This window comes from Sapajus apella, unplaced genomic scaffold (genome assembly GCF_009761245.1).
Source record: "Sapajus apella isolate SASKATOON/1434 unplaced genomic scaffold, GSC_monkey_1.0 scaffold178, whole genome shotgun sequence".
Classification (NCBI taxonomy): Eukaryota; Metazoa; Chordata; class Mammalia; order Primates; family Cebidae; genus Sapajus; species Sapajus apella.
The window spans coordinates 1,281,480-1,309,232 of record NW_022437118.1 but is presented as its reverse complement, the minus strand read 5'-3'; the positions used below and the strand labels follow the sequence as shown (position 1 = coordinate 1,309,232).

At 40.1% G+C, this 27,753-nt stretch overlaps 1 protein-coding gene across 1 annotated transcript in view; it reads left to right on the top strand.

The window, feature by feature from the left end:
• The window catches only part of KALRN (kalirin RhoGEF kinase), a 602,830-nt gene that overhangs the window by 243,136 nt on the left and 331,941 nt on the right, over positions 1-27,753 (top strand). The window contains exons 11-12 of the mRNA XM_032268307.1: positions 14,855-15,046; positions 24,945-25,153. Of these exons, the coding sequence (XP_032124198.1) occupies positions 14,855-15,046; positions 24,945-25,153 (401 nt within the window). The remainder of the gene's footprint in view (positions 1-14,854; positions 15,047-24,944; positions 25,154-27,753) is intronic.

Genomic DNA, 27,753 nt, shown 5'->3' with positions numbered 1-27,753 from the left:
ACATTTCCCATGAGCTTTTTGAAGACCCTTTGTCTTCTTTATCCATTTGTTAATTGATGGGCACTAAGGTTGATTTCATATCTTGGCTGTTGTGAATAGTGCTGCAGTAAACATCAGAGTGCAGACATATCTTGAACATAGTGATTTCTTTTCCTTTGGATATATAACCAGCAGCAGAATTGCTGGGTTGTATGGTAATTGTATTTTTAATTTTTTCAGGAACCTCCACACTGTTTTCCATAATGGCTATATTAATTTATCTTCCTACCAATAGTCTTACACATCTTTCTTCTTACAAAAATAAGGAAACATTTGCAAAACAAATGTTTCTGCTTACTTTTTGGAATAATTTCTTTAAAAAAATTTTTTTTTAATTTTTAAATTTTCATGGGTGCATATTAGGTGTATATATTTATGGTGTACATGAGATGTTTTGACACAGGCATGCAATGTGAAATAAGCACATTATGGGGAAGCATTTAGCCTTTGAGTCACAATCTACTTATATTGTTTAAGTTATTTTAAAATATACAATAAAGTTGCTGTTGTCTATAGTCACCCTACTGCACTATTAAATAGTAGGTCTTTCTCATTCCTTCTATTTTTTGTCACCATTCCCCTAACTCCCTATTACCCTTCCCAGCGTCTAATAACCATCCATTTACTGTCTGTGTCCCTGAATTGTATTGATTTGAATTTTAGATCCCACAAATAAGTGAGAACATGAGATGTTTATCTTTCTGTGCCTGGCTTATTTCACTTAATATAATGGCCTCCAGTTTCAGATACATTTTTGCAAAAGATTGGATCTCATTCTTTTTTATGGCTGAATAGTACTCCATTGTGTATATATACCACCTTTTCTTCATTGAAATAATTTCTAAACAATGCCCTGCATATAATTTTTATATTTAAATGATTTTTTCCATTTTTCCTAATTATGAAATTAATACATGTTCACCATGGAATAATTAGGAAACAAGGAAATAGTGGAAAAGAAAATTTATCTCTAGTATCACTCAGACATCATCACTGTTAATATTTATTGATAAATTTCCATTTAGGAAAGCAAAATACTAAGATTGTTTTGCCTGGGATCAAACAAATGTGAATTCCAGATCAACTTCAACTATTTATGTGAGCTTTCTCTAGTTCTTTTACATTTTTAAGCCTCTGTTTTTTAATTTGTAATATGAAATAATAGCATAATCATCATTATCAGTAGTAGGTTTTTTTGATAATAAAATTAGAACCATACTTTGGTTTATTCTGGCTTCATTTAATATTACATTAAGAACATTTATTTAAGTCATTACATATTCTTCAAAAACATAATTGTAGTGAGTGAGTAATACTCTATCATGTGTTATATACCATAGTGTAGTGAACCATTCTGTATTGTTGAACATTTTGGTCATTTCTGGTTTTCATTTCTAAAACCCACAGTTACTGTATTTAAACTGACAAAGTGTTAAATATTTCACTGTCCTAAGTTCTGAGCCATTTCAAGGCAAAAGACTAGATTTCTCTCATGTTGGAATTTCAGCCCAAGCTTTGAGCCCTTCCCTTAGATGAGCGGTTTCAATGGTATATGAGCAGTTTCAATCATAGATGAGTGGTTTCTATAGCAGATGAGTGGCTACAATTAGAGTCACCTGGGGAACTTTTAAAACTTGTGGCTGCCAGACATTTCCACAACTCCCTCCCCTATCCCATCCTAATTTACATGACCTGGAGCAAAGCCTGGGCACTGCATTGTCCCTCCAAGCTCCTTTATCACTTATACCCCTTGGCCCTCAACCCCCAACCTCCTCCCCCTGTCCTGTGAAAACCACAGGATTAGAAGATTCCTTAAAGTTTCTGCATCTGAAGGATTGTCAAAAAAATACTGTGAGCTGAGGCAGTTGTGTGATCTTTCTCAATAAGGCTTCCACTATAGTCTTCTGGTCTAAAACAGTGGTTCTCAACTGGAAGGCAATTTTTGTCTCCCCCTGCTTCTACCCAACCTGGACATCTGACAGTAGCTGGGGACATTTTTGATTATTACATCTGGGAAAGAGGTTGCTATTGGCGTCCTGTGAGTAGATTCCAGGGATGCTGCTAAGCATTTTCCAGTGCACAGGTCAGCCCATGTTTGTTTCCTGTGGCTACTGTAACAAAGCACCACACACCACGTAGATTAAAACAGCAGAAATTTGTTGTCTCACAGTTCTGGAGACTAGAAGTCTGAGATTGCGGTGTTAGCAGGGTTGTTCCTTCTGAGGACTGTGAGGGACAATCTGTTCCAGGACTCTCTCTTAGCTTCTGGTAACTTGCTGGTGGCTTTGCCGTTTCCTGGCATGTGGCTGTACCACTCCAATCTCGGCCTTCATGTCACCCTCCCTGTATGTCTGTATCTTAACGTGGATACAGTCAAGATATGAATGAACACCAGTCATACCACATTATGGGCCTACCTTATTTCAGAATGATCTCGTCTTAACTAATTATATCTGCAACAATGTTATTTCCAAATAAGTTTACATTCTAAGGTACTGGGGTTAGAGCTACAGCATAGCTTTTTGCGGGGACAGGATTCAACCCACAAGAGCCCCCAAGCAAAGAATTATCCAATGCAAAATGCTAATGGTGTTACTGTTGAGAAACTCTGTTCCACATAATCTGTGGACCAAGCCCAGAGAGTTCAAGGTAAAACCCAGGGCAAATAGCAGTGTAGTCTAAATGTTTTTGTGTCCTCCAAATGTATATATTGAAACCTAATTCCCAATGTGATTGTATTACGAGGTGGGAACTTTGGGAGGTGATCAGTGCCCTTTTAAAGAGGTCCTGGAAAGCTAGCTAGTCTTCCACCATGTAAGGGCACAATGAGAAGACCATCTATGAACCAGGAGTTGGAGCCCTCACCAGATACGGAATCTGTGGGCACCTTGATCTTGGATTTCTCAGCCTGTAGAACTGTGAGAAATAAATTTGTTATGTATAAGCCACCCATGGTAAAGCATTTGTTATAGCAGCATGAATGGACTAAGCTAGAAAGATCTAGAGTCTGGGAAGGCAGAAAGGGAGGAGAGCATCATCATTAAAAGGGTCAGGGACCTTTGCTCTTACATCAGAGGCTGTGGGCTCCCTACAGATGCATAGAGACATGGAAAACCCTGAGGCCACAAGGATGTATGTGACCAAAACACAGTGAAAGGATTTGAAAGAGCACTGTGGTAGCAGGGATGGAAGCAGCAGTGTGGGCCAAACCCTCTGATTTTATCACTTCATCATCTGACCCACCTTTCCATGTCAGGAACAGCCTTTTCCTCTTTTCCTCCTTTAGGAATGGAACAGGAGAGAAAAACAAATCCACAAGCCCCACAGTTTTCAGCAGTATTTTGAAGCCAACTGTCTTGTCTCTCCAAAGCCCAGTCTTCTCTCTCTCTCACACCCACTCCCTCCCACTGCCAGCCAAACATAGAATATAGAAAACAGGAAAACAGCAATGCTGAAAAGTTACATATTTTGAGACAGAACATTGCCGTAGGTACATTTCCCCCCAGGACTCTTGAATTGCCAAACCCTGCATCAGGCAGCCTTATTCTGTTCCATGAGGTTGCTGTCTCACCAACTGCTTGTTTCTTTGGCTTCAGGAATTCCATGCAAGAATGAATTTCTGCTGGGACAGGACCACTGGGCATTCTATGTATCCACATCTGAATATTTAAGTCTATCTTCTTCACTTTAAAAATATTTTTGTCCACATTCTTCTGTTGTGGCTACATGTTCCCCTTCATTGTTTTGCTAATTTGAATGAAGTGAGGGTAAGTGACCAGAGGAGTGGAGATTGTGTTATCAAATTCCAGGAATGATGGGTTGTTTCCCACAGCAATATGAATGCCAGTTGGCTACATCCGGGGCCTGCTCAGTGGGAAAAGGAACAAGCCTTCCTCCTCAGTCTTCAGAGCTCTGTGTCCCCATAGTGCATGCCTCATTTTGGTCTCCTAACTGCTCAGCTATAGATATACTGTTCCTTCTGGTTTGTCTCAGAAAGCAGCTCTGGGCCAGTCTCTGGCCTCTAATCCCCTTACCTTCTGTACTTCTTTCTTTGTGTCCCATTCTAAGCACTAGTCCTGGCTTCCCTAGGCCCAGCTTATAGCCCTGACACTGCCTTCCACAGCTCCCCATTCCCTAGGGTGCTACATGGGGAGTGGTCAGGGACAAAGTCTTTCCCTGCTTTATGTTCCAGGCCCCAGAGGGTGACCATGTTTTCTGAAATCTGGCCTGGTCTTTTCTTACAGTCTGGACCTGGTGTTATCTATAAAATTATACCTTGTAACCTGTATTGGCAACCTCTAGGATTGACTTTGCCTTTTAATCCACAAACAAGGTATTTTATTGTTGTTGGATAAAATGTTAATAGTTAATTATAATTATTTCTTTTGCCTTCTTGCCTGAGAGTGACTAGATATTTAGCTTCTAGTTTATAGTCAGGAGTGAATATTTTGAAGGTCCTTTAAAGCAATAATATGTAAATGAAGAGAGTTATTGAGAAAGAAAGAAAAGGGATCAGTGAAAGAGAACACCCCAGCGAAGAACAACTACTGTAATTTTCTCAGAATTTCTAGGTCTGTGTACTTTCCTAAACACATAGACTGTAGGAAAATAAAACTTAAAAAAAAAAGTGGAATTCTAAAAATATGCCTTTATAGGAAAAGGTGCTAAAGCATTTCAGATATAAAGAAAAGGAGTCTCCAGCAAGTAGAGATGTGTGAGAATGGACAGGGTGATGGTTACATAGGTAAATGTGATAACGTTCATGTTTAAATCCCCAGAGATAATCTCAGCACCAAAACTACTTGTGTTGGGAGGTATTGACACCTGCAACAGTTATTTTTAGTATTAGTCCCAGTTAGTAACTGAAGATTTATATAGATAGTCTTCAACTTTAAGCAGCATCTGGTCAGGATATTCCTTAGACATTCCTTATTTGGACATAAAGTTGTTCTCATGGAGGCAACTTATTTGTTCCCTTATTCAGGGTACCTAAGAAGATACTTTGCTTTCAGTGGTTGTAATGTGGTGGGTCAAACTATCACTGGTACCCAGCAGTAGTTTCCTCTGTTTCTTCCTACTTCTTCCCACTAAAGACCACTTTGCCATTGCCAGAGTTCATCCCCTTCCCCACTGCAAGAGCCAGCAGATGGAGGGGAAATATATTCCTGGTGTTACAGGATGAAAACTGAAAAACGGTTTTCTATATCACCCTCCTTAATCATAGACAATGTGCTAATATGTCAGTATTATATTTTAAACATATTATGTGCTCAACTGAATTTCATCCTGGGCTCCTAACCTTCATTTACATGGCAAATATATTCCCAGTGCTAAATAGAACTGGGAAATGTGACACCTTACTGCTGACAAGCTGCCAAACTGAAGCATTTTTGGGTTGAGTGACTATTGAAATGAGAGCACTATGCTCACTAGTTGACATAGAAAAGATGAGTAAGATGGACTCTTTCCCTTAAGGTGAATACAATTATCTTTAGAAGACAACATGCACACATAAGAAGTGTATTGCAAAAGAAAAAAAAAAAGAGGCTGTTGCACATGTGCAATTACAGTGTTGTAATTTAAAAACAAAGGCCTAAGAGTGAATGTAATTCAAAGTAATAAAAAAGCAGAAGAGCTGGAGATTTCACAGTGAGTTCTGGAGAAGAACATGTTTCAGTGAAAAGTACTGAAGGTTATAGTTAGAGAGACTTGGCTTACCATTTTCTAGTTGTAAAACATTGTTTAACCATGTTATGTCTCTGAGCCTCAGTTTGCTCATTTGAAAAATGAAATTAATGATACCTATCTTATGATTGATCCCAAAGCTTAGAGATAATGTAGCAGGAGTGGCTGAGAGAAACAGAGCTCTCGAACACCGAATGGGAAGGAAAAGGGGTTTATTACGGCTGGGAGCCAGGCGATGATTTGTCTAAAACCCAGCTCGTTCAACAGAGGAAGATTCTGCCTTTATATAGGCTTACACTCTAGATATTACACATGGAAGAATCTTAGGTTTACAGCCTTAGATATCACGAGTGAAAAGGGTTTTGGATTTACAGCTTTAGGAAACACATGTGTAAAGGTTTCTGGGTTTACAGCTTTAGAAATCACATATGAAAGGGTTTTGCGTTTACAGTTTTAGAAATCACATATGAAAGCGTTTCAGGTTTACAATTTTAGAAATCACATGTGAAAAGGCTGTGGTCTCTGGATGGAGGAGTAGGGTGGGGGTTTGATCTTGTTTTAAGTAAAAACAGTATCCCCAATACCAAGTGTATTATTTACAGGAAGGTGGATCAGGAGAAGCCAGTTGACCTGTTTTTTTTCTTCTGTTGAAATGCATTGTGTAAGTCAAGGGGGAGGGGATCCCAGATGCCTGGGTCTCCTTCCTCAATAATGTCAATAAATAGCCTAACACAATGCTTAGCATATTATGGACACCTGGTTAACTGGTGCCGCCTTCTTTGACCTATGGGTTATTTAGAAATGTGTTATTTAGTTTCCAATGATTTGTGAATATTCTTCTGGCGATATTTCTATTATTGATTTCTAATTTAATTGCATTATAGTCAGAGAAAGTATGTTGTATGACTTGCATCTCTTTAAATTTGTTGACTCATTCTATGGCCCAAAATATGGTTTACCTTGGTAAATATTCTGTGAGCACTTGAAAAGAATATGCATTCAGCTGCTGGGGTGGGAATAGAGTGTTCTGTAAATGTCAGGCCAAATTGGTTGAGAGTTTTCAAATCTATGCCCTTACTAATTTCCTATCTACTTGTTCTGTTAATTACTGAGAGGGGGCATTGAAATCTCTAACTATACTTATGGATTTCTCTGTTTCTCCTTGTGGGTTTAATCAGTCTTTACATATTTTGAACTTTTGTTGATAGATGCATAAATGTTTATGATTATTATATCCTCTTGATGAATTTGTGATATTGTGCCAGAATTGCTAGCCTTTGCTTACCAGTAATAACTAAAATAAGCAGCCCAGGATAACTAAGATCTGTGTGTAAACAAATGCTTATCTTGACTTCTGTAAACCACTGAAGTAACAAACAGAATGCCAAAGTCCCCTGGCCCTTGGAATGTCTGGAGAACCCCACCCTCGTCTCTGCCTAGGAGGTGAATTACAGAATCCCCTGGCCCTTGGAATGTCTGAAACCTTTTCATCCCCATCCCCGCTCCTCACCCCCACTCCCAAGGTGGTTTTTCGGGTATAAAAAGTCTTGGCACCCTCCTTTCGACGCCACAGGTTGGAGACACGTGAGTCCTCTGTGGTCGCCGGCATAATAAATGACCCTGCAATCTGGCATACTTTTGTCTTGGTGCTAACTTTCTACACTCGATCCAGTACAACAAATTGACCCCTTGATCATTATCAAATGATAGTATTATTCATTTTTTTCCTGGTAATATTATTCACTCTGCAATTTACTATGCCTGATATTAATATAGCCACCCAGCTTTTTTTGACTAGTGTTATCATGCTACATCTTTTTCTGACCTTTTATTCTTAGCCTACTTGGGTCTTTGTATTTATAGTACATTCCTTGTAAGCAGCATATAATTGGGACTTGCTTTTTTATCTAATCTGACAATCTCTGTCTTTTGATTGTGGTATTTATACAATTTATATTTAACGTGATTGCTGATATGTTTAGATTTAATCTATCATCTTGTTATTTTTTTCTACTTGTTTCATCTCTTGCTTTTCCCCCTTTTTTGATTAATTTAATATTTTTATGATCCCATTTGACTTCCTTTGTTGGCTTATCAACTATAACTCTTTATTATTTTAGTGATTGTCTTAGGGTTTATAGTATTTTAACTTATCACAGTTTAACTTCAAGTGGTATTATATCACTTTACATATAGTATAGGAACCTTACAATAGTATACTTCCATTCCTCCCTTCCTGGTCTCTGTGCTGTTGTCATATATCTTACTTATACATGTACCATAAATCGCACACTACATTGTTATCATTAGTTTTTAAACAATAAATTATTTTTAAATAGATTCACATAATAAGTGGAAAAAAACTTATTTACCCATGGAGTTAGTATTTCTATTGCACTTGATTCCTGTATATGGATCCGTATTTCCATCTAATACAATTTTCTTTCTTTCTGAAGGACTTCTTTTAACATTTCTTGTTTTGCATATCTGCTAGTGAAGAATTCTTTCATCTTTGTATATCTGCAGAAGTCTTTATTTCACTTTTGCTTTTGAAAATATTTGTGCTGGGCATAGAATTCTAATTTAAGAGTTTTTTTTTTCTTTTAATACTTTAAAGATGTTGCTCCTCTGCCTTTTTGCTTGCACTGTTTCCAGTAACAAGTCGGCTGTCATCCTTATCTTTGCTCCTCTGTATACAACTTGTGTTTTGTCCTCTGTCTACTTTAAAGATTTTCTTTCCCTTTTTTGCCACTTTATTTTACTTTCATGTTCCTGGGTGTAGTTTTCTTTGTGTTTCTTGTGTTGAGGGTTTTTTGGGTTTCTTGAATTTAATAGTTTTTGTTGTATTTGAAAACTTTTTGGTCATTATTTCTTTAGGTATCTTTTTCAATACCCTCCTCTTCTCCTAGGGAATCTCAATTACATGGACATTGGCCTGCCTGAAGATGCTTTATTTAAAAACAATTATTTTTTCTCTCAGTATTTTAAATAGTTACTATTACAGTTTTCAAGTTCAGTCATTTTATCTTTTGCAAAGCCTAACCTACTGTTAAAACAGCCTAATGTTTTTCATCTTTAGAAGTACAAGGGTTTTTAAATTTTTAAAAAACTGTCTTAACTTTCTGAACATATGAAAAACAATTGTAGTAACCATTTAAAATAGTTATCTGCTAATCTTAACATCTATTTCAGCTCTGGGTCAGTTTTCATTGATCGATTTTTTTCCTTTTCATAGGTGAGATTTTCCTGATTATGTTCATGCCGGTAATTTTTTACTAGATACCAGACATGAGTTTTACCTTGTTAGTTGTGGATATTTCTGTATTCCTATAAATGATCTTAAGCTTTATTGTGAGACACAATAAAGTTACATGGGAAAAAAACTGATGTCTTCAGGTCTTTGTCTTAAAATTTATTAGGCAAGACCAGAGCAGTTCTCATTTTAAGTCTACTTATTTACCTTTCTGACCCTTTTGGGTACTCCATCCAGCATCCCATGAATCATGAGGTTTTCTAGGCTGACTGATGGGAGCAGGTGCTACTTCTAACTGTGTGAATGCCAGGCACTGTTATCTTTAATTCTTTCAGGTGGTTCTTTCTCTAACCTTAAGTAGTTTCCTCACACATGGATCCTTTGCAGATCTGCCCCAGAGGGTGTAAGGAAGGAAGGTGAAATATATTTGTCAGCTGTAAAGTACTATTCAAATATAAGGTTTTGGGTGTTATCTTGACTGTCGCCCTCCCCAGTGCCTACACTTTTGTGTCTCCTTTGTCTTTAATGTTTATTTATTTTATTCCTTTTATCTCAGTACCTACTGGTTTCAGCCATGCCGGCCTGAAAAAAATGATCACTGTTAGGGGGATTTCCTCCAGGTCCTCTGGTAGTCTAATTCTTCAGTCTACATTGCCTCTTTTGAGTTGTAAGGGTGACTTTCAGGCCTCATCCTTCCTTATTCCCAGGGCATAGAGAGCCAAGATCCTCACTTCATATTACCAACTGTTGAAAACAGGCGTTTTGAATGAAGAGACCCCCCCCAAACAGGCTTTGTGTGAGCAAGATAGCTGTTTATTCACCTGGGTCAAGTGGGCTAGGGCAGAAAAGGGCATTAGCAAAGGGCAGTGGGATAGGAGTTGGTTTTATAGGTTTGGGGTGGTCAGTGGAAAGTTACAGAGTAAGATCAGTTACAGTGGTGGGGGTAGGGACAAGGAGTATACATTACCATAAGTTCCGTTACAATGGCCGGTGGGATAAAAGTATTATAATAACAGTTAAGATGGCAGGGTGGGGTGAGGGGATTGTCTGGGGAAGCTGCACTAGGTGATTAGGGACAATGGCCCATACAGGTAGGGGTGGGGGTGGGAGATGATTAGGCAAGCAGGACTTCAGACTTTCAGGCTCCCGGCTTGCATATGGAGACCTGACACCAGGGAAGTAGGCTCTTGACTCTTGAGTGTTTTTATTAACTCTCCCACTCCTTGCCTTTAAAAAGCATGCTTCCTGCTTCTCTGCTTCAGCCTAGAGAATCTGAAAACATACCTGTATTGCCGAAATTCCTGTATATTTAGAGACAAATTATCCTAGAATGTTCTGTTTCTTCCCTGGGGAGAAAATCTAAAAGTAATGGGCCAAGGTTTTAATAGAGCATTTGAAGTTAGACTTAAGGGCTGAATTATCTAGGGCATCATACCTGGTTGGCACAGTCATGGGGTGTTGGAGAGGGAAGAACAGGAACCACAGTCATCAGTGTGGCCTTTATCTCTGAATCAGGGGCTCTGTCTACCATAGGGCTTACCTGAAAGCTCCAACAGCTGAGGGATCTATACCCCAGCACTCATAACGCATTTTTGGCATATCCATTGAGAAATGTCAATTAGGGATCAAGTCCAAGGCAGAGATTAGGAGGCTGGGAAACCAAAGAATGTCTAGAAACTACGTTCAGAGCAAGGTCAGACTCTGGCCCTGGGTCAAAAGCTGTTGTTGATTTGGTCAGAAAGTGAGCAGAAGCCTGTTGTGATCATTGCCCCACTTTGGGGGCATTGACAGGAGCCAAAGTATTGCTTTGGTAATACATTAGTTGATATTCTCCATACACATTCCTATTTTAAGGCTGTTCCAGGAGGTAGGATATACCAATTCAGGGCTGTGCCAGTAGGTAAGATATGCCAAATAAAATTGAACATTGAACATGAATTCTAGGATGTAAGATCTTGTACCAGGTAGTTGATAAGGAGCAAGAGTTGAATATTAAGATGGGTGGAGGATGATATATTCTTTAATTATTCATTTACTAAATATTTACGGAGTACTTACTAGGTGTCAGGCACTAAGGGAAAGAAATAAAAGACATTATCTGCCCCTAAGCAGATAAGAAGGGTAAACATTTGCACTAGAAAGTGGGAGGTACCATGGAGAGCGTTCGTACAGATCACTCTAGCAGCCCAGAGGAGGGCATATGAGCTAGCCTTGGGAGAGAAGATGATGTGAGGGTGGACTTCCTGGAAGAAGCAGTGTGCTAGCTGGGTCTTAAAGAGTAAATAGAAGACTGAAAGGAAGGGCATCTCAGGCTGAAGAAGAGTATGTGCAAAGGCACAGAGGCAAGATTCAGTGCAGTGTTTAGGGGAATGCAAGTAATTTACTTCATAGGCTGTTTGTAGGGAAGTAATGTGAGGTAAAGCTACAGGGAAAAAGTAGGTGTCAGATGAAGAAGGGCCTGACATACCATGCCAAGACATTTCACCCCAAAGGCAGTGGCAAGCCACTGAACAGTTTTAAGACAGTTGTGACTGGATCTGAATTTTAGAAGCTCTTTCTACTAATAATGGGGAAGACAGCTGAGCAGAGACAGAGCTGGAAGCCCAGCTCTAACACTGACCCTATTGCCTTCCCACCTGTCTTTATTGTTCCATTCTCTCTATAAATTCTATCTTTTAGCTTATCCACTGGCTTATCCAACCTGATTTCCTGCCACTCTCCAATTGTAGTTAGGTTAACTCAACTTATTCAAACAGGTCTACTCATTTTTGGCTTGTCTATTCAGCAAACTCTTAGTAAATGCCTATTACATACCATCCACAGTGCTTGGCCTGGGGGACCAAGGATGAATGAGACATAGAACCTGCCTTTAAGGAGCTCACAGACCAGTATGGAGATACCATGGAGACACATTGTTACTATAAAGTAAGGTTATGGCTGTGCAGTGGAATAAATACAGAGTACCCTGGGTGCAAAAAGAAGACAGGCTTGGCTGTGGAAAGCCCTTCTCCCATTCTGCTAAATCCTCCTCATCCTCAGGCTCCTGCTTGTATTTTGTATAGAGGCAGGGTAGTTTAATGGGTTGTTGCTTGGCCTCTGAAGCCCACCAACAGAGTTTTAATCCTGGTTCTGTCACTTACTAGCCTTGTGACTTTGGCCAGAAGTTCTTTGTTCCTCAGTTTCTTCATCTGTAAAATGGGTATGATGTCTGCATCAACTTCATAGGCTTATTGCGAGGATTAAAGGAGATAATATGCATGATATCCTTTAGAACAATCCTTTCATGTGTAAAATACTTAATAATTATTAGCTACTATTATTCTGTTTTCACTCCTTTTTTTCAGCATCTATATCATATCGAGAAATTTTAACCCCTATTATCTGTTTGTTGCTTGCCCCAGCTTATGTATTGTCATGTTATTTCTCTCAAGAATGATTTTATTTTTCTTTGAGACAAAATACATTTTATATATATATCTGTACTTTTGGGGCACTTAACAGTATTGGATATGTATTATGGTGATCAGCCATCCCAGTTTTCCCAGGACTGAGATTTCTGGGACACAGGAATTTCTATGCTAAAACCAGGAAAGTCCTGGACAAACTGGGACAAATTGATCAGCTTACATGTAGTAGACACTTCAGTTTGGCTTTTTACTTATTTCTTATTGGACCCAAACCTAATTTGCAAGCAAGCTTTTTGGCTTTGCCACAATTTTTATTTATTGTCTACAGAATATAAATTTATAATCTCTGGTGGTTTTGGTAGGGAAATCCTGAGATTCTCTAGAATTTAATTTGAGGGATTCCTAAAATATCTTTCTCCCATCAGCTGTGGGTGTATATACTAGGAATTGTAGGCAGTCCCATAAGAGCTTTCTTTAACCTGACCCACAGCCCTAGAGGTCTCCCCTTGCCTGTCATTCCCCATGTCTCCCTGCATTTCTGTCATGAGTGGATGACTTCCTTCATCTGCTTTCCAGAATTGACATATCTTGCTTTAACCCAGTGGCAAAACTCACTTCCTCATATGAAGCTGCTGTTTTTACTTGAATTTCTAAGTTGGGGTGAAATGATTTTTGTTTTTCAATCCTGTCTTTCAAGCATTGGGACAATGCAGATGATGACTTTTTCAACTCACTCTCACCAGCATTGGAACAATGTTTGCCTTGGGAAGTTGCTTTTCAAGCAGCATTCCTTATGGATCCCTGGGGCCTCTCTCCAAATTCCTAGAAGCCAAGACAAGTGTTTGCCTGCCCATCTTCCCCAGGTCCCATGCCAGTACAATCAAGAGGCTGGCTCCACAGCCTCTGAAAGTTTCAACTCTAGAGTCTCAGTTTCCTAGGGCTGTCGTAACAAAGTACCATGAGACTGTGACTTAGATAACAGCAATTTGTTTTCTCACAGTTCTGGAAGCTAGACATTTGAGATCAAAGTGTCAGTATAGTTAGTTCTTTCTTAGGAATATGAGGGAGAAAACTGCTCTGTGCCTTTTTCCAACTTCTGGTAGTTTTCTGGCAGTCTTTAGCATTCTTAGCCTTGTAGATGCATCTCCCAATCTCTTCATTCATCTTCATGTGGCATTCTCCCTGTGTGAATATCTGTCTCTTCACATGGCCTTTTGTTTTTTAAAATAAGGACACCCGTCATATCGGCTTAGGGATCTATCCTGCTGTACTATGACTTGAACGTAATGTAACTAATTACATTTATGATTATCCTGTTTCCAAGGAAGGTCGCATTCTGAGATATTGGGGGTTAGGAGTTCAACATGTGAATATGAGTGGGGTGCACAAGTCAGTCCATAACACCCAGGTCTTCAAGTGAGTCTAAAACACTCCTCACAGACAAGCAAACAAAGCACCAGACAGTCATTGCTCATGAATCCATTTCAATTCTCCACTCACTTTGTGTTTGATATTGACTGCTCTACTTGTTCGCCACTCTAGAGTTCTGTGCCAACTCTAGGGATACTAAGTAATATAGTTCACCTGAGTCACCAGATCTAAGTCAGGACATATCAGGAGACTTTCAAAATGAGAAGCCTGCTGAGGAAAAGCTGTATCTGTGGCATATAAAGTAGTAACTATTCTAAAGGCAGTGGCTCCCATCCTGATGAATAATAATTACAAGTTAGTTGCCTTTTAAAATGCTTTGGAGAATACCATGATGTGTACAGATAGGGGGTTGGACGATTATACGTGCATATGTGTGCATGCAGTAGCTTATGATGAACAAAATCACCAGATTCCTCCCCAACCTTCCTACAGACATTCCCTGGGCCCACTGGGAGTAGCCTGCATCTCCTCCCTCTGGCTGTGGCCGCTGCCTTCTGTCAGCTCCCTAGAGTTGCTGATCCCTTCCCCTCCAAAGAAATTGCTCTGTTCCAAAAAGATAAACACCAGTAGTTACAGGGAACTTGAGGAAAAAAGCAAAGCGAGTCTCCCAGTTACTGTTTTTCTGGTGTTCTCACATAGATATACAGACCGTCTTTGTGGGAGTGCTATTTCTGATCCTGGCAGTTACAGCCTGAGATGTGAGGGCAGTGATGGTTTTTCTTGAGAGCAGGGGATAGGGAGCATCTGGGGTACGGAGATTCTCCAAGTTCTCCCCACTTCTTTCTAGGGACACTGCACCTCTGAGAAATCCCAGGGGTGGATGAGGCACCTAGCTGGTGCCCGCCTGTGCAGAGCAGTCAGGCAGGCTGCTAGCTTGCTGAGAGGCGGCGTGCCAGCTCCGCGTACCGCGCCTCAGTGCCAGATCAGGGAGCTGTCGGCTCAGCGCCCACGCCCTCCGCTTCAGCTCAGGGGAGCCCCGGGGTGGGCTGCTGAAAGGCGCAACTGCAACTTGACTTTGTCTCGCTGTTGTTGCTGGCAGAATACGTACACCAATGCGGACAAGCTTCTAGAAGCAGCGGAGCAGTTGGCTCAGACCGGGGAATGTGACCCCGAGGAGATCTACAAGGCAGCTCGACACCTGGAGGTGCGCATCCAAGACTTCGTGCGCAGGGTGGAGCAGCGGAAGCTTCTCCTGGACATGTCTGTCTCCTTCCACACGCACACCAAAGAGGTAAGGGGAGCTAGTGAAGAGAGAGCATTCGGTCCTGCCAGGGTCGGGTCGGCTTCCTAGTAAAATGACCCTGAAGGTCTGACCAGGGTCCTGGGTAGTCTTGGGGTTGCTAACCTCTTAACTTTGGTAATATTAACAATTTGTTCCTGATAACCTGCATTTAGGTCTCTATCAGAATGGGGCAAAATTTCGTCCCATAATATCTAGTGAGGAAAGGGGGTCATGGAGACAGGTGGTTTTGGGGCATCTGCTAGAGCATGCAATCTGCAGCTGGAGAAATGTGGGAATCCCTGATATAGCAATGGTCACTGCAAGAAGAAATGTAAGAGACTCTCTTCCCACTCCACACCTAATTTCTCGTTTGCTGTTTCCTTTCAGAAATGAGAGTCTCACAGAACTTTGATCAGATATCTTTGCTATCAGCAAGGAACATGTAGAGTTTACAGATGCATTTTTTTATGTTTTTATTTTTTTTTAACAGGGGATTTAATCTTCTCTGTGGCAGGGTGATATTAAAGTTGGTCCTCACTGTGCCTGAATATGGAGTAACAGGCATTGAAAGGGGACTCAGATGCCCTCCACCAAGGAACCTGGCTGGGCTTGAAGCCCAACCTGAAAAATTTACCAAGTGGAGAAAGAGGAAGGAAGGATAGCTTATGTTAAGCTGCTGCAAGGGCAGAGGGGCCTCATGGAGAGGAGGATGGTAGCAAACCTATGATTGCTTTTCATTTCTGATTAACATGGGACATGCTGAAATTGAGTAAGTGGCCAGCAAGGAGGCATATTTAGCATCATCTATAATAACACCCTTGGCAGATGAACTCATTAGGTGTATGCATGATTATATCTCCCTTCCCCCAAGGAATTTACTTTAATAGAGTATTAATTAAAGCTTGATTGCTGCTCAGGAAAAAAAAATAGCCCTACTTAATTAAGTTGAATTTTAATATTGGAAATGCGTTAAGAATCTTAGCTGTTACTGCTTCACAGCCCTTTCTGACACCGAGGGAATGAATGTGAACCATTGCAACGCCTATCAGAGAAAAACATGAAAAGATAATGTTCTCTAAACTGAGATTCCCCCCGCAGAAGAAGCGCTGGCAAGCTCCCTGAAGCTGGCTTTGCTTCCTCTCTGCGGGACCTGCAGCCACTCTCTAATGAGTGTCTATAAAGCAAGGGGATTAGCATTAATCCAGGGTTTCCTGTCTGGTTGTCTGCTTGCTTGTGGCTCACCCAATTCTTAATGAAAGTCTCAGAAACCAAAGTCTTGTGTATTCCCTTTTAATTATGAGCCTGTGGGTGACAGAATGGAGTATGAATGAACAGGAGTCATGTTCCTCATGAGGACTGTGGGGGTGCTGGCTGCATGGAGAGATGGTGGATCAGGTCAGTTTCCATGGAACTACTACTCCCAAAAGAGTGATCATGGCTTCCAGGAATTCCTCTAGCTACATCTCCCACCGTGTATACACAGAGGTAGAAGGCTGGGATTCTAGACTAGATTCTGCTGCTAAATAACCATGTGAGATTGTACAAGTCACTATGTCCCTGGCCTTGGGTTTCCTTATCTACAAAATTATGCAGTTGGACTTGGTGGCCCTAAGGCCCCTTATGATTCTAATGTGAATATAAGATTCCATTCTTCTCTTCTTCTTTGTGTTGATAATAAATAATAATATTAATTAAGCTGAAATAGTATAGGTGATTTACCTAGCCAAAGATTTGGCTTATTGTAAGCATTCAAAATATATTACATAAGTTTTTTAATTGGACACCTACTACTTGCCAGACACACATATCATCTCATGTGACCTTCATGATAATCTTATGGTATAGATTTTATTAAACACAGTTTTAAATGGGGAGACTAAGCCTCAAAAAACAACTTGTCTAAGGTTACAGCCTCTCTCAGTAGTACAGCAGAGATTTTACTTGTCTTCCTATTACCTACGCTCTCCTTTTTATCCTTTACTATCTCCTCTTTTCTGTTCTTCCTTCTTTCATTTTTCTTTTTTACATTTATAAACCCCAAATCAGGGGCTTAATGAGGAGGACAGATCTTGGCTGAGAAATATACAGTGTTGCCAGGATTGGGGGTGTGGGAGACAGAAATAGTCAGGGATGAAGTTATTGACTATTGTTTTCCTGGATATCTCTCAAATCTTGCTAAGCTTGGTCCTGTTTGAACCTAAGGCTTGTTTCCTCACTGAAACTCAGCTAGAAAGTCACATTTATGTGAAATACTACTAGAAGGAGTGGTGTGATACAGGGGGCAGATGAAGAAAGAGAGAGAACTGAAATTTATTTAGCACAAACTATGTGCTAGGCTATCTAGCTGGCTAGTTGGTAGCCATGATAATTGTCATTTTTAAAAATTCTAGTTTTAGAAATGGGAAAACCAGGGTTCAGAAAAATTAATAAATTGCCCATGGTTTTATAGCTAGTTTGTAGTAAATATAGAAATTGACCCCAGGTCTTTCTGACTATAAAGGTCTTTCTTTTCTCTCCTTTACCAAAAAGACTTTTATATAAAGGCCAGTAAACAGAGACTTGAATGATTTTTTTTGTCGTCAGAGAATTCATTCAAACAGGAGGCTGTCAGGAAATTGCATAGTCTCTTTCTCCTCAGTCCCAAAATATGAGAGAAATGTGGAGTAGCTCTGCCTGGATACAAAGGGGTTTATGGTTGTGAGGCTCATTCTATTCAACACTTCTACAACTCTTAGATCAGACAGATTTTACTTTTTTTCAGGATGGACAGAAAAGCAACATTTTGAGCGGCTGCCACAGAGGAACTGTTCACAGGGGACATGCAGTGGGACTTTGTATCTGCATGTTCCCTCTTGTTCACCTTCCCATCCAAAGTTGCCTGTATGAGGCCCCCTTTAAGTGATTTGCAAGGCAGGGTAAAACTAAGGTGCGTGTATATACATGCACATACATATATATATGTACATGTATATGTGTACCCATGTACATATGCACACATATGTGTACCTACACATGCAAATGTTCCTACACACTAAGTACACCAAGATCTTGGACACCAGGTAGGTCTGATTTCCAGGTGCTTTGTCACTTTGGGAGAATTACTCTTAATCTCTGTTACTTTGTAATAATTAAGAGGATGACTATTAAAAAATAAAGTAGTACAATACTAACACTCATTTTTTCCCCAAATTTTTCTTAGTGTTTATTTAAATTAGGCTTAATAAGAAACTTAAAGACTCAACTGAGGCATCATTTTTTTTTCTTGAAATTTTTCCCTGGTGCTTCCAACTTTCACCCAGACAAAAGCAGAGCACTGTGCATACCTCCATCAGTGGTGCCATTGTCACATTGAGCTGTGATTCTCTCCTTCACTAAATTGGGAGTGCTAAATGTGTACTACATAGGTGGCATCAGATGTGTAGACAGAGATACTACTGTGTCTGATACATAGAGATGCTGAATCAATATTTTGATGCTTCTTTTCCTATGAAAAGGAAAAGAAAAAGAAGAAGAAAAAAGAGGGAAGAGCCCTCTTTTTTTTCAATCATGTTTTAATCTTCTCCAGTTCTTTGACTTGAGCTCTCCATATATTGTAAATAAAGGGGGCTGGGTGGGAAATCTAACTTGCCGATGGGAGCTTTCCTTTAGGGCCTATAAATAGCAGGCAGAAATGGATTATTAGGGAGGCAGAAATGAGCATCCTTGAATAGTCTCATGAAAGAACTCCTGTGGTTTGGTTTTTCCGTACTCTCTTTAATACCTCTCAGGACTCATCATCTCTCAAACATCACTAAGTGTGCGTCCTACTTGATCCTGAGTCGATTAACTCTTGACTCCTTCCTCTTGACTCTATAGCCAAGCTTCTGCCTTTTTATTCAAGACAGGATTAGTAGTCTATTAGGGAATTCTGAGTTGCCATGGTTGTTTTTCCCTCTTTTTTATTTTTTATTTTTTTTTTAAGACGGGGTTTCACCATGTTGGTCAGGCTGGTCTTAAACTCCCGACCTCAGGCGATCCACCTGTCTTGGCCTCCAAAGTGCTTGGATTACAGGCGTGAGCCACCACGCCCAGCCTCTTTTTCCCTCTTACCATGAATAGAGTGGATAGAAGGAAAATCTACTCAGCTTCGCAAAAGTGGCCTTGGATATTGCTGATAAATATTGTTGTAGATCATTTCTGCCTCGTTATGGCCATCTTCCTCCTCCTTTCTTTCATTTCTTCATTTCTTCCTTCCTATAATAATTTGCTGAGTATTTGTCTTGGTGCCAGTTGGTAACAGGATGTCATCATAGTCTATAATTTTCATGGAATGAAAGCCCCTTTTGTAGATTTCTAGGTGGGAGCTGAATATCCACCTTCATAAATGATTTAACCCAGGCTTCCTATTGACTCCCCCGGCTAAAGTTCATAATTTTACTTTTGCCAGCTTTCCACATCAAAAGATTTATTCTAATTAAGATCAGAGAGGAAACAGGAGGAAGATATGAAAAGATAACCTCGCGGCTCATTTCTTCTGCAAATTCAAGTCTGCTTAATCTTATTGGCTTTGTGAATTCTTTATTTATTGTAGGAGCCTAGAGGGTTAAAAATGTCTAACTATTTCATCACAGTGTTAGTCATCATCTTGAATAATTAGAGACCATCTAAATGTTTCACATTGGGTGATTTCATTAAAATCATAGTGCATTTATATAGTAAAATATTACACAGTCATTCTAAATCACATTGCCAAAGGTCATTAATGACATGGGGAAGAGCTTATTGTGTAACATATAAAAACTGTATATCCGATATGACCACAATTTCAATAAGACATATAGAATAAGGTCCAGAAGGAAATATACCAAGAATTTAAGAATGTTATAAAAGCCCCTTTTGTAGATTTAACCTTTTGGCATTTTTTTTTCTGTTTTTCAAGTTTTTTTCAATGATATTTTAAATTTATAATCAGGGACAATCCAATAAATGTTATTTTTCAAAAGCAAAACTTCATTCCTACTTATAGAGAAGAATTACTCAAGAAAGGCAACAAACATGTACTTGGGACTTTCTTATACATTTAGAGCCTCCACTATTAGTACAAATTGTGCTGAATTTTCAAATACCTTCTTTTTGCCTGGGGCTAAGAGGGCAGCCAGCTCTGTTTTCTGGTCTAGGGAGCTAGGGCAAGTGTAGGGAGAAGCATTGACCAAGTCCTCATTCTCTTTGTCCAGGAACATGGCATTTGTAGCACCTGCCCTGCAGAAATAGTCATCACAGAATTCTCTTTTCTTGCTGTGTTTCCAAGGAAATGCCACAGTCACTTGGCTTGCAAAATATCCATTTCTGGATATTTTTGTAGTATAAATATAAGTCAAGTTAAATAAGAAGTGTGGGAAAAGTAACCAACTTCTGCTCTTTATTAGCTTAATTAAATACCCACTTCTTTGTTTCACCTTGTGGAATCATTCTGCCACACCATTTCCTACTCAAATAAGTACAGACACACCACAGACATTCCCCTATACACATGTTCCTCTACCCACCCACCCTGGAATCAGAACTAAATTGGTCTTTAAGAGGGATGATGGCCTTAAGAACAAAATAGCCTCATCTGCTGTTTCACTTGCTGTACTATTGTACTGTTTATTTAAGAAATAAGCTGGTGGTTCATGCCAAGGAAAAATTATCTTTTCAAAATGAGGGAGGAGATTCACACTATGGAAATGGTGTGCCTTTTAACATCCTTAAAGATTGTTGATACCATTGTTGTTAATCAGTTGTGTCAGGACAATGGCTGTCCAAGCCGTGTAAATGGAACAGCCAATCAGCAGGATAAAGTGATGAAATAAAATGACCTCTTCCCTTAACCACTGGTTTGTAAGCCTCTTTATTTTTCCTACAAACCTCCTAGCTCTTCCTCTTTTGTCTCCCTCCTTTCTGTGTTTTCAGTCGTCCCTTTCTCAGGCTGCCCCACTATGCAAGTAGGAGAGGGTCTGTGGGCTGGCCCTCCCTGAACTCACTGGCTCACTATTAGAGCTAATCTTACGTAGGGCATGCAAAAGCTCCTTTATAACTCTACTCCTGTCAAGGTTCTAGAAATTCTCAAATTGGATCCATTGTTTTGGAGTTAGGTATTTTTGGCCACTACCACATGTGTTTTCTGAAAAAAAAAAAAAAAAAAAAAAAAAAGAATACATAAAACCATCTACATGCATATGTTAGTATGGAGTAAGCAACCATTGCCAAGAAGAGAACAGTACCCTGAAAGAATGGGTCATAGTACACATACATTTTGATCGAGAAGAAAGGGTCTGGAAATGGATGAAACATGAGATTTTTATTTCTGGGGAGGAGGTGGGTTGATGGAGAAGGTATAGTGCTATCATGTTCAACCTTAGTTAAGCAGAAGGTAAAGAGGATCGCCCAAAGGGGAGAAATGAAGACGGAAGACAGTGGGGGAAAAAAATACATGTGGTTATTGCTGCCAAGCTACCACACTCACTCCGTGATTTTACCTAATTATTTCCAGCAAACATTGGCTTATAGTAGCTTGACAGAAAAGATCATTCTGGCTGGGTCTCACTGACTGCTTAATAACCAGTAATGTGGTAGCAGAAGTGTCCTTCTAATTTGGACTCTTTTCAAAGCATATTCTTCAGGGCCAGATCAGAGGGACATACACAGAGGAAACTGATGGGAGATTGAGAGCTAGAAAAATTACAGCCCAAGAAATGGGATATTGACCTTTACTCATGGTTTAGCACACCAACTTTTATTTCTATCTACCTTATGGTGCTAAGCCTCAGAGGTGCTTATTGAAAATTATGAGTTTGTAATGTAAATTTGCTGCCACCAGGCAGTGACTGTGTCTTCCATGTCCACAATTTCACGTCTCTCTCTTCACATCTGGTTTTCTTTTAGCACAATTTCTAGGCTTTCCTCAATTATCCTGAGACAAAGTGGCAAAAAACAGAAAAGAGAAGCCCAGCACAACTTAGTAGCTTGAAGAACCAAATTCGATGTTGATCTTATACAAGCTCCAAAATGAAGGAGTACTTCAAACTTTCCCTCTGCCCTCTGGTGGGAACTGGAGGTGACTTACTGTACTTTTTTAAAGAAGGTGGGGGGTTTGCCGTCTTGGCCAGGCTAGTTTTGAACTCCTGATCTTGTGATCCATTCACCTCAGCCTCCCAAAGTGCTGGAATTACAGCAACATTTTTTTTTTTGAGACAGAGTCTTGCTCTGTCACCCAGGTGGAGTGCGGTGGCACAATCACAGCTCACTGCAGTCTTGACCTCCTGGGAACAAGCAATCCTCCCACCTCAGCCTCCCAAGGAGCCTCGGCTACAGGCGTGTGCCTACATGCCCATCTAATTTTTGTGTTTTTTTTTTTTTTTAAAGTCTATAGAGACTGGATCTTGCCATATTGTCTAGGCTAAAAATATTTTTTAAATGTAATAATACGTAGCACTGATACAGCATTGACTGTATGTCAGGAACTATTGATAAGTAAGGTAAATAAGTTATTTGTATACACACACACACATAAACTTGTGATATTTATCGCAACTCTGGGAGGCAAGCACTGTTATTATCTCCATTTTACTGATAAGGAAAGCCACGGTGCAGAGAGAATCAGGAATTTACTCAAGATTATATAGCTAATATGTCATAGAAATAGGATTTAAAACTTTTTTTTTTTTTTTTTTTTTGGAAACAGAGTCTCGCTCTGTCCCCCATGCTGGAGTGCAGTGGTGCGATCTTGGCTCACTGTAACCTCTGCCTCCTGGGCTAAGTGATCCTCATGCCTCAGTTTCTTGAGTAGCTGGGATTATAGGCACCTGCCACCACGCCTGGCTAATTTTTGTGTTCTTAGTAGAGACAGGGTTTTGCCATGTTGGCCAGGCTTGTCTCGAACTCCTGACTTCAGGTGATCTGCCCGCCTTGGACTCCCAAAGTGCTGAGATTACAGGCGTGAGCCACTGTGCCTGGCCCCTGAAACTCTTAAAGACTATGCTACACTGCCTCTCTGTACAAAAATTTTTCGGAGAATCCATCACCTCTTCCCTAAACACTTAAGTGCACTTAGAAAATGTGTTTTCTTTCTAGACAAAACTACTGCCAGAAAATATGCAGTGACATTAAGCTATCATTATCAATATCCTATACTTCCTGGTTTGATTTGAAATTAGTATATTCATACTTACAGCAACATGTATCCCAGCTTATATGGTCTGGAAAACTTGTTTGGTGTTTTATTTGGAAAGGAAATAAACTGAACTAATTACAACCAGATTTGCAAGCTGATAAATGTCAGGCATGTTGAATAATAATTTGCATTCCCTATAGCAATCAGTACAATGCTATAGGCTTATTAATATTGCAATAAGTTTATTTAAAGCATTAATAATAAGGAACTAGTTCAGCCCTCACAGTCTTCAAAGTGAGCAGGGCAAATCTTATTCTTCCCATTTTGTAGATTGGTAAACTGAGGCTCAGGCAGTCTCACCTGTACAAAAAAGACATTTTTTTAAGGGGGTGTCCACCTTTCTGGCCGCATCCCCTCAAAAAAGACATTCTTTATACTTTATTTAAGGCCTCCAAAGCTTATTAAACTTCCTGTTAACCTCTTCTGCCACATCTAGGTCTTCTCTATCTAAAGAACAAAGAATAACTTGTCCAAAATCTTGAAGGCTATTTTTGTCTCTATTTATTTTTTTAATCTTTCCTTGTTGAAAAGGCCATACTATAATTACCATACTAAGAACTAACTCCAAGAAATAATGTTCTTGAGGTAGACATTTATCTATATTTTTAACAGGGAAGACTTTAAGATGTTAGAATCAGATGGAAACTAATCATTTTATTTCATGCTTTCCCCAACCTACTTTACACATGACGTCATGGAGATCAAAGGGTATAGTGATTTGTGCAAAGGCACCACGAGTAATGGGAGGAACAGAAGCCAAAATCTGCATCTTCTGACTCCATCTGTCAATTTTCCCTCTTTATTGGCTTTTTTTCCTGGTAGAGCCCTGAGCTTATCTTTCCTGATAGTCAGGTGAAGATTCCTGGTTTCAAAGCAAGCATCAGACTTACCTTCCTCTCTCTCATTTCTGAAAATTCTCAGTGAAAGTAGTCAAAAGTGGGCTCTCTGGCAGGCCACTAGAGATCTGTATTCAGTATGATGAGGAAAAGCTATCAATAAATGATTTTTCAGTAACTCAGTTTTAACTCCTCATCATTTCCAGTGCTTATTTTTTTCAAAACACTATACTTAGCTCTTTTAAAGTTGTCTGGCCAGTAATACCTAGTTTCATTTTATCATCTTGAATAACATGGGAAAGTGTCTCGTATATTTATTGAAATTAAGATAAGCCACATCTTTAGCATTCAACTTTTTAACCAATCTAGCAATTTTAAAAGGAACAAAATAGTATGGCATATGTACAGATTATGCTCAATTAATGTGCTTTTAGTTCTTATTGAGCACTACATTCTTTGTGTATTTGCAATATCATGACACATTTCTAAGAATCAATGTGCACAAAGCACATTGCTCCCTTTCCTCTTATCTGAAAGATGAAATAATATTTGTTCATTCTAGTATCCTGTTCTTCCTAATGTCTCAAAATAACTGATCTCCTTGCTCTAAGACCATACCTGTAGGTTTCCCTGAACCACAGGGAAGTTAAGCCAGGGGTGATTCCTGTCATTATGGAAGGCCAACATCAATGGAGTAAACTTAGCAAAAACTGGTAATGAATATAAATGTAAAAACACAAACTGACCCATAGGTGTGTTCATGAGAATGGCACTGACTGGTTGAGAGTAAGTTGGGTGATTCCAGTCTAGCTTCCTTGCCCTCACCCCAGCCCTGGCCTCTCCATCTGCCCTGAGTGGAGTCTCTGCTCTTTCTCCACAGTTGTGGACATGGATGGAAGATCTTCAGAAGGAGATGTTGGAGGATGTATGTGCAGACTCTGTGGATGCAGTCCAGGAACTGATCAAGCAGTTCCAGCAGCAGCAGACTGCCACTCTAGATGCCACCCTCAATGTCATCAAGGAAGGCGAAGACCTTATCCAGCAGCTCAGGTCAGCGCCTCCCTCCCTGGGGGAGCCCAGCGAGGCCAGGTCAGCATGGGCAGAGTTTTCCAGTGTGAAATGCCTCGGGCTAGACGTGAGATAAGTCCTGTCCCAGTCTTGACTCTGCAAAATCTTGCTTTGTGGTCTTGTGTGAGCTTCAGTTTCTTTATCTGTAATATGTAAAAATGCCTGCACCATACCCAACTTGAGTCTAGAATGAAATACTAAATGGAAAGGCTTTAATGTTTCAAAGCATTATTTATCATTCAGGATGTTATTCAGCAATCAGTAAGTAACATAAATACAACAAAAATTAACAAAAGACAAAAATATTAACAATAGTAAAAAATCATTAAGAATTAGTGCATATTTGCTCATGCAGAGAAATAGACATTATGGAATATAATACTGACGCTGGGTCTTAGGCTAAACTCTGTCCTCCACTGCCCCCGTGAGCAAAATTGGAGCATTTTGCTGATGTTTGACTTTGGACCCATGAAGACGTAGAAAAACTGTGGTGTTGTCCTACCAAATCCCTGTTACCCAGTTATGACCTTTCACCATTCCTTGCTGCCCAGAAAATAAAACAACTTCTGCATCAACCTAAATAAACATAACTAAGGAGACAAATCCTGTCTAAAAATCTTACATTTGTTTAGAATTACCCAGGCCATTGCCTCCTTTCCATTGGCATCAATATCTAGTTTTCTGCCCCTGTCAAGCTCCTTAGATAAAGTGTCATGAGGCCTTAAGCAAGCCCCCAGCAACCAACCCCATGCCCAGGTGCTGTATAAATAGGATTTGATGGTGCTAATGATGCCTGCCCACAGGGATTTGTTCCTATCCCAAAATCACTGAGTGCTGGGACCTTTGCCAGCTCTGGACGGAAATAATCTCATCAGCAAGTCCCAGGCTGGCCCTACGGCCTGAGGGAATTACTTCAATTGAAGAGGGTTTTTTCCCTCCAATACCAGTTGTCCAATAAAATAAACAATGAGAAATTACCTTTAGAAGGCCCTGGCATGTTTTTCTGTTACAAATTAATAATTTCTATTCTAAACATGCACATGAGATGCTCCAAATCCTCCTACTGCATACTAACAAGACGGCCTCTTTTCTTTCTTTGCCTAATTCATCTTGGTGAATATATAATACATGACAGCTTTGTCTGCCTCCCTAGGAAACTCCACTGTCATTTGCTTCTGCAGAAAATTCCAAACAGTGAACAGTCATTTAACCTCTCTGGGCCTCAGCTGCTTCGTCTGTGTCATTAAGGGGTTCACTCCAGGATCTCTGGCAGCTCTAGAATTCTGCAATGGCTTTGTGTCATCTATTCAAATACTTTTCACAGGCTTGGCTGGCTTCACTTTCTGTGGGGCTAGGCCTATGGAAATGCCACTTGTTCTTAACAACTGTAAACCTGCACAGAGCCTAAGGGCATAATGCTACTTGACAGTGGCAAACGCAGCGATGTGGGTGATGCCTGTTCCATGGGTTTCAGAGAGTACCGTAGGCATATAACCAAGAGCCACTGGTGACCATTCATTGTGCCACTAATCTGACTCTAGCCTAGGCTCCCCACCGACATCAAGGCAAGTCAAAGAGAAAAAGAAGTAAATGGTGCTTAGTGGGCATTGGCAAGATGCCTCGCAGACAGCAGAAACATCTTCCCTAGGTCTTCTGATTTTTCTGACACTCATCACTAGAGCACCTAAGGGAGCTTTTGCATCATCTCTGTGATTCCCAGTGAGTGTGACAGTGACATAGTGCCTCATAAAATGGTCAGAAATCATTCTCTTCCTTCTGGAAGATGTGTGATGAAGAAAGACAGAGGAGGAGACCAAGAGAATAATTATATCCTCCCAGAAGCAAAGCCCTCAAGAAATACATAACAGATAGCAATGAGTACATCTCTTATGTTCTTTTCATGCCTTCGAATGTCCATGCAGTTGTGGGAGTAGAAACTGTGCCTGTGTCATGACCAAACAGGACAGGGTGAGAAGGCAGGAATTGGGAGCCCTCTGAATGCTAGGGGAAGGGCACTTGTCAAATTAGCCTTATGCCATCTTCAGAAACAGAATGAGCTCAGGTACCATTGCTTCTGAGACAAACACAGGCTAAAAGAACATGGCTTTCAGAAAGCCTGCTGATGAGATGATTGGAAATAAATTATTTTCCCCTTGTCCTCTGACTCCTTAAATTGTATGAGAAGCTAAGATGTCACAAGATAATGGATGTGCCAGCTTATTTCAAGTTTTAGTGCCCTAGCTTACTCAAGGCCCTGTGGAATCTAAACTTCTTAGCCTCCACTATTTTCCCATTATAGTTTGCACCACCTCATTTTGCTGAGCAAATCAGTCTGTTTATCCCTTGGTTCCCCTCTACAAGGCATCACCTCTCCCTACTACTTTTTTTTTTTTTTGAGACGGAGTTTCGCCCTTGTTGCCCAGGCTGGAGTGCAATGGCGCAATCTCGGCTCACCGCAACCTCCGCCTCCTGGTTCAGGCAATTCTCCTGCCTCAGCCTCCTGAGTAGCTGGGATTACAGGCATGCGCCACCATGCCCAGCTGATTTTTTGTATTTTTAGTAGAGACGGGGTTTCACTATGTTGACCAGGATGGTCTCGATCTCTTGACCTCGTGATCTAC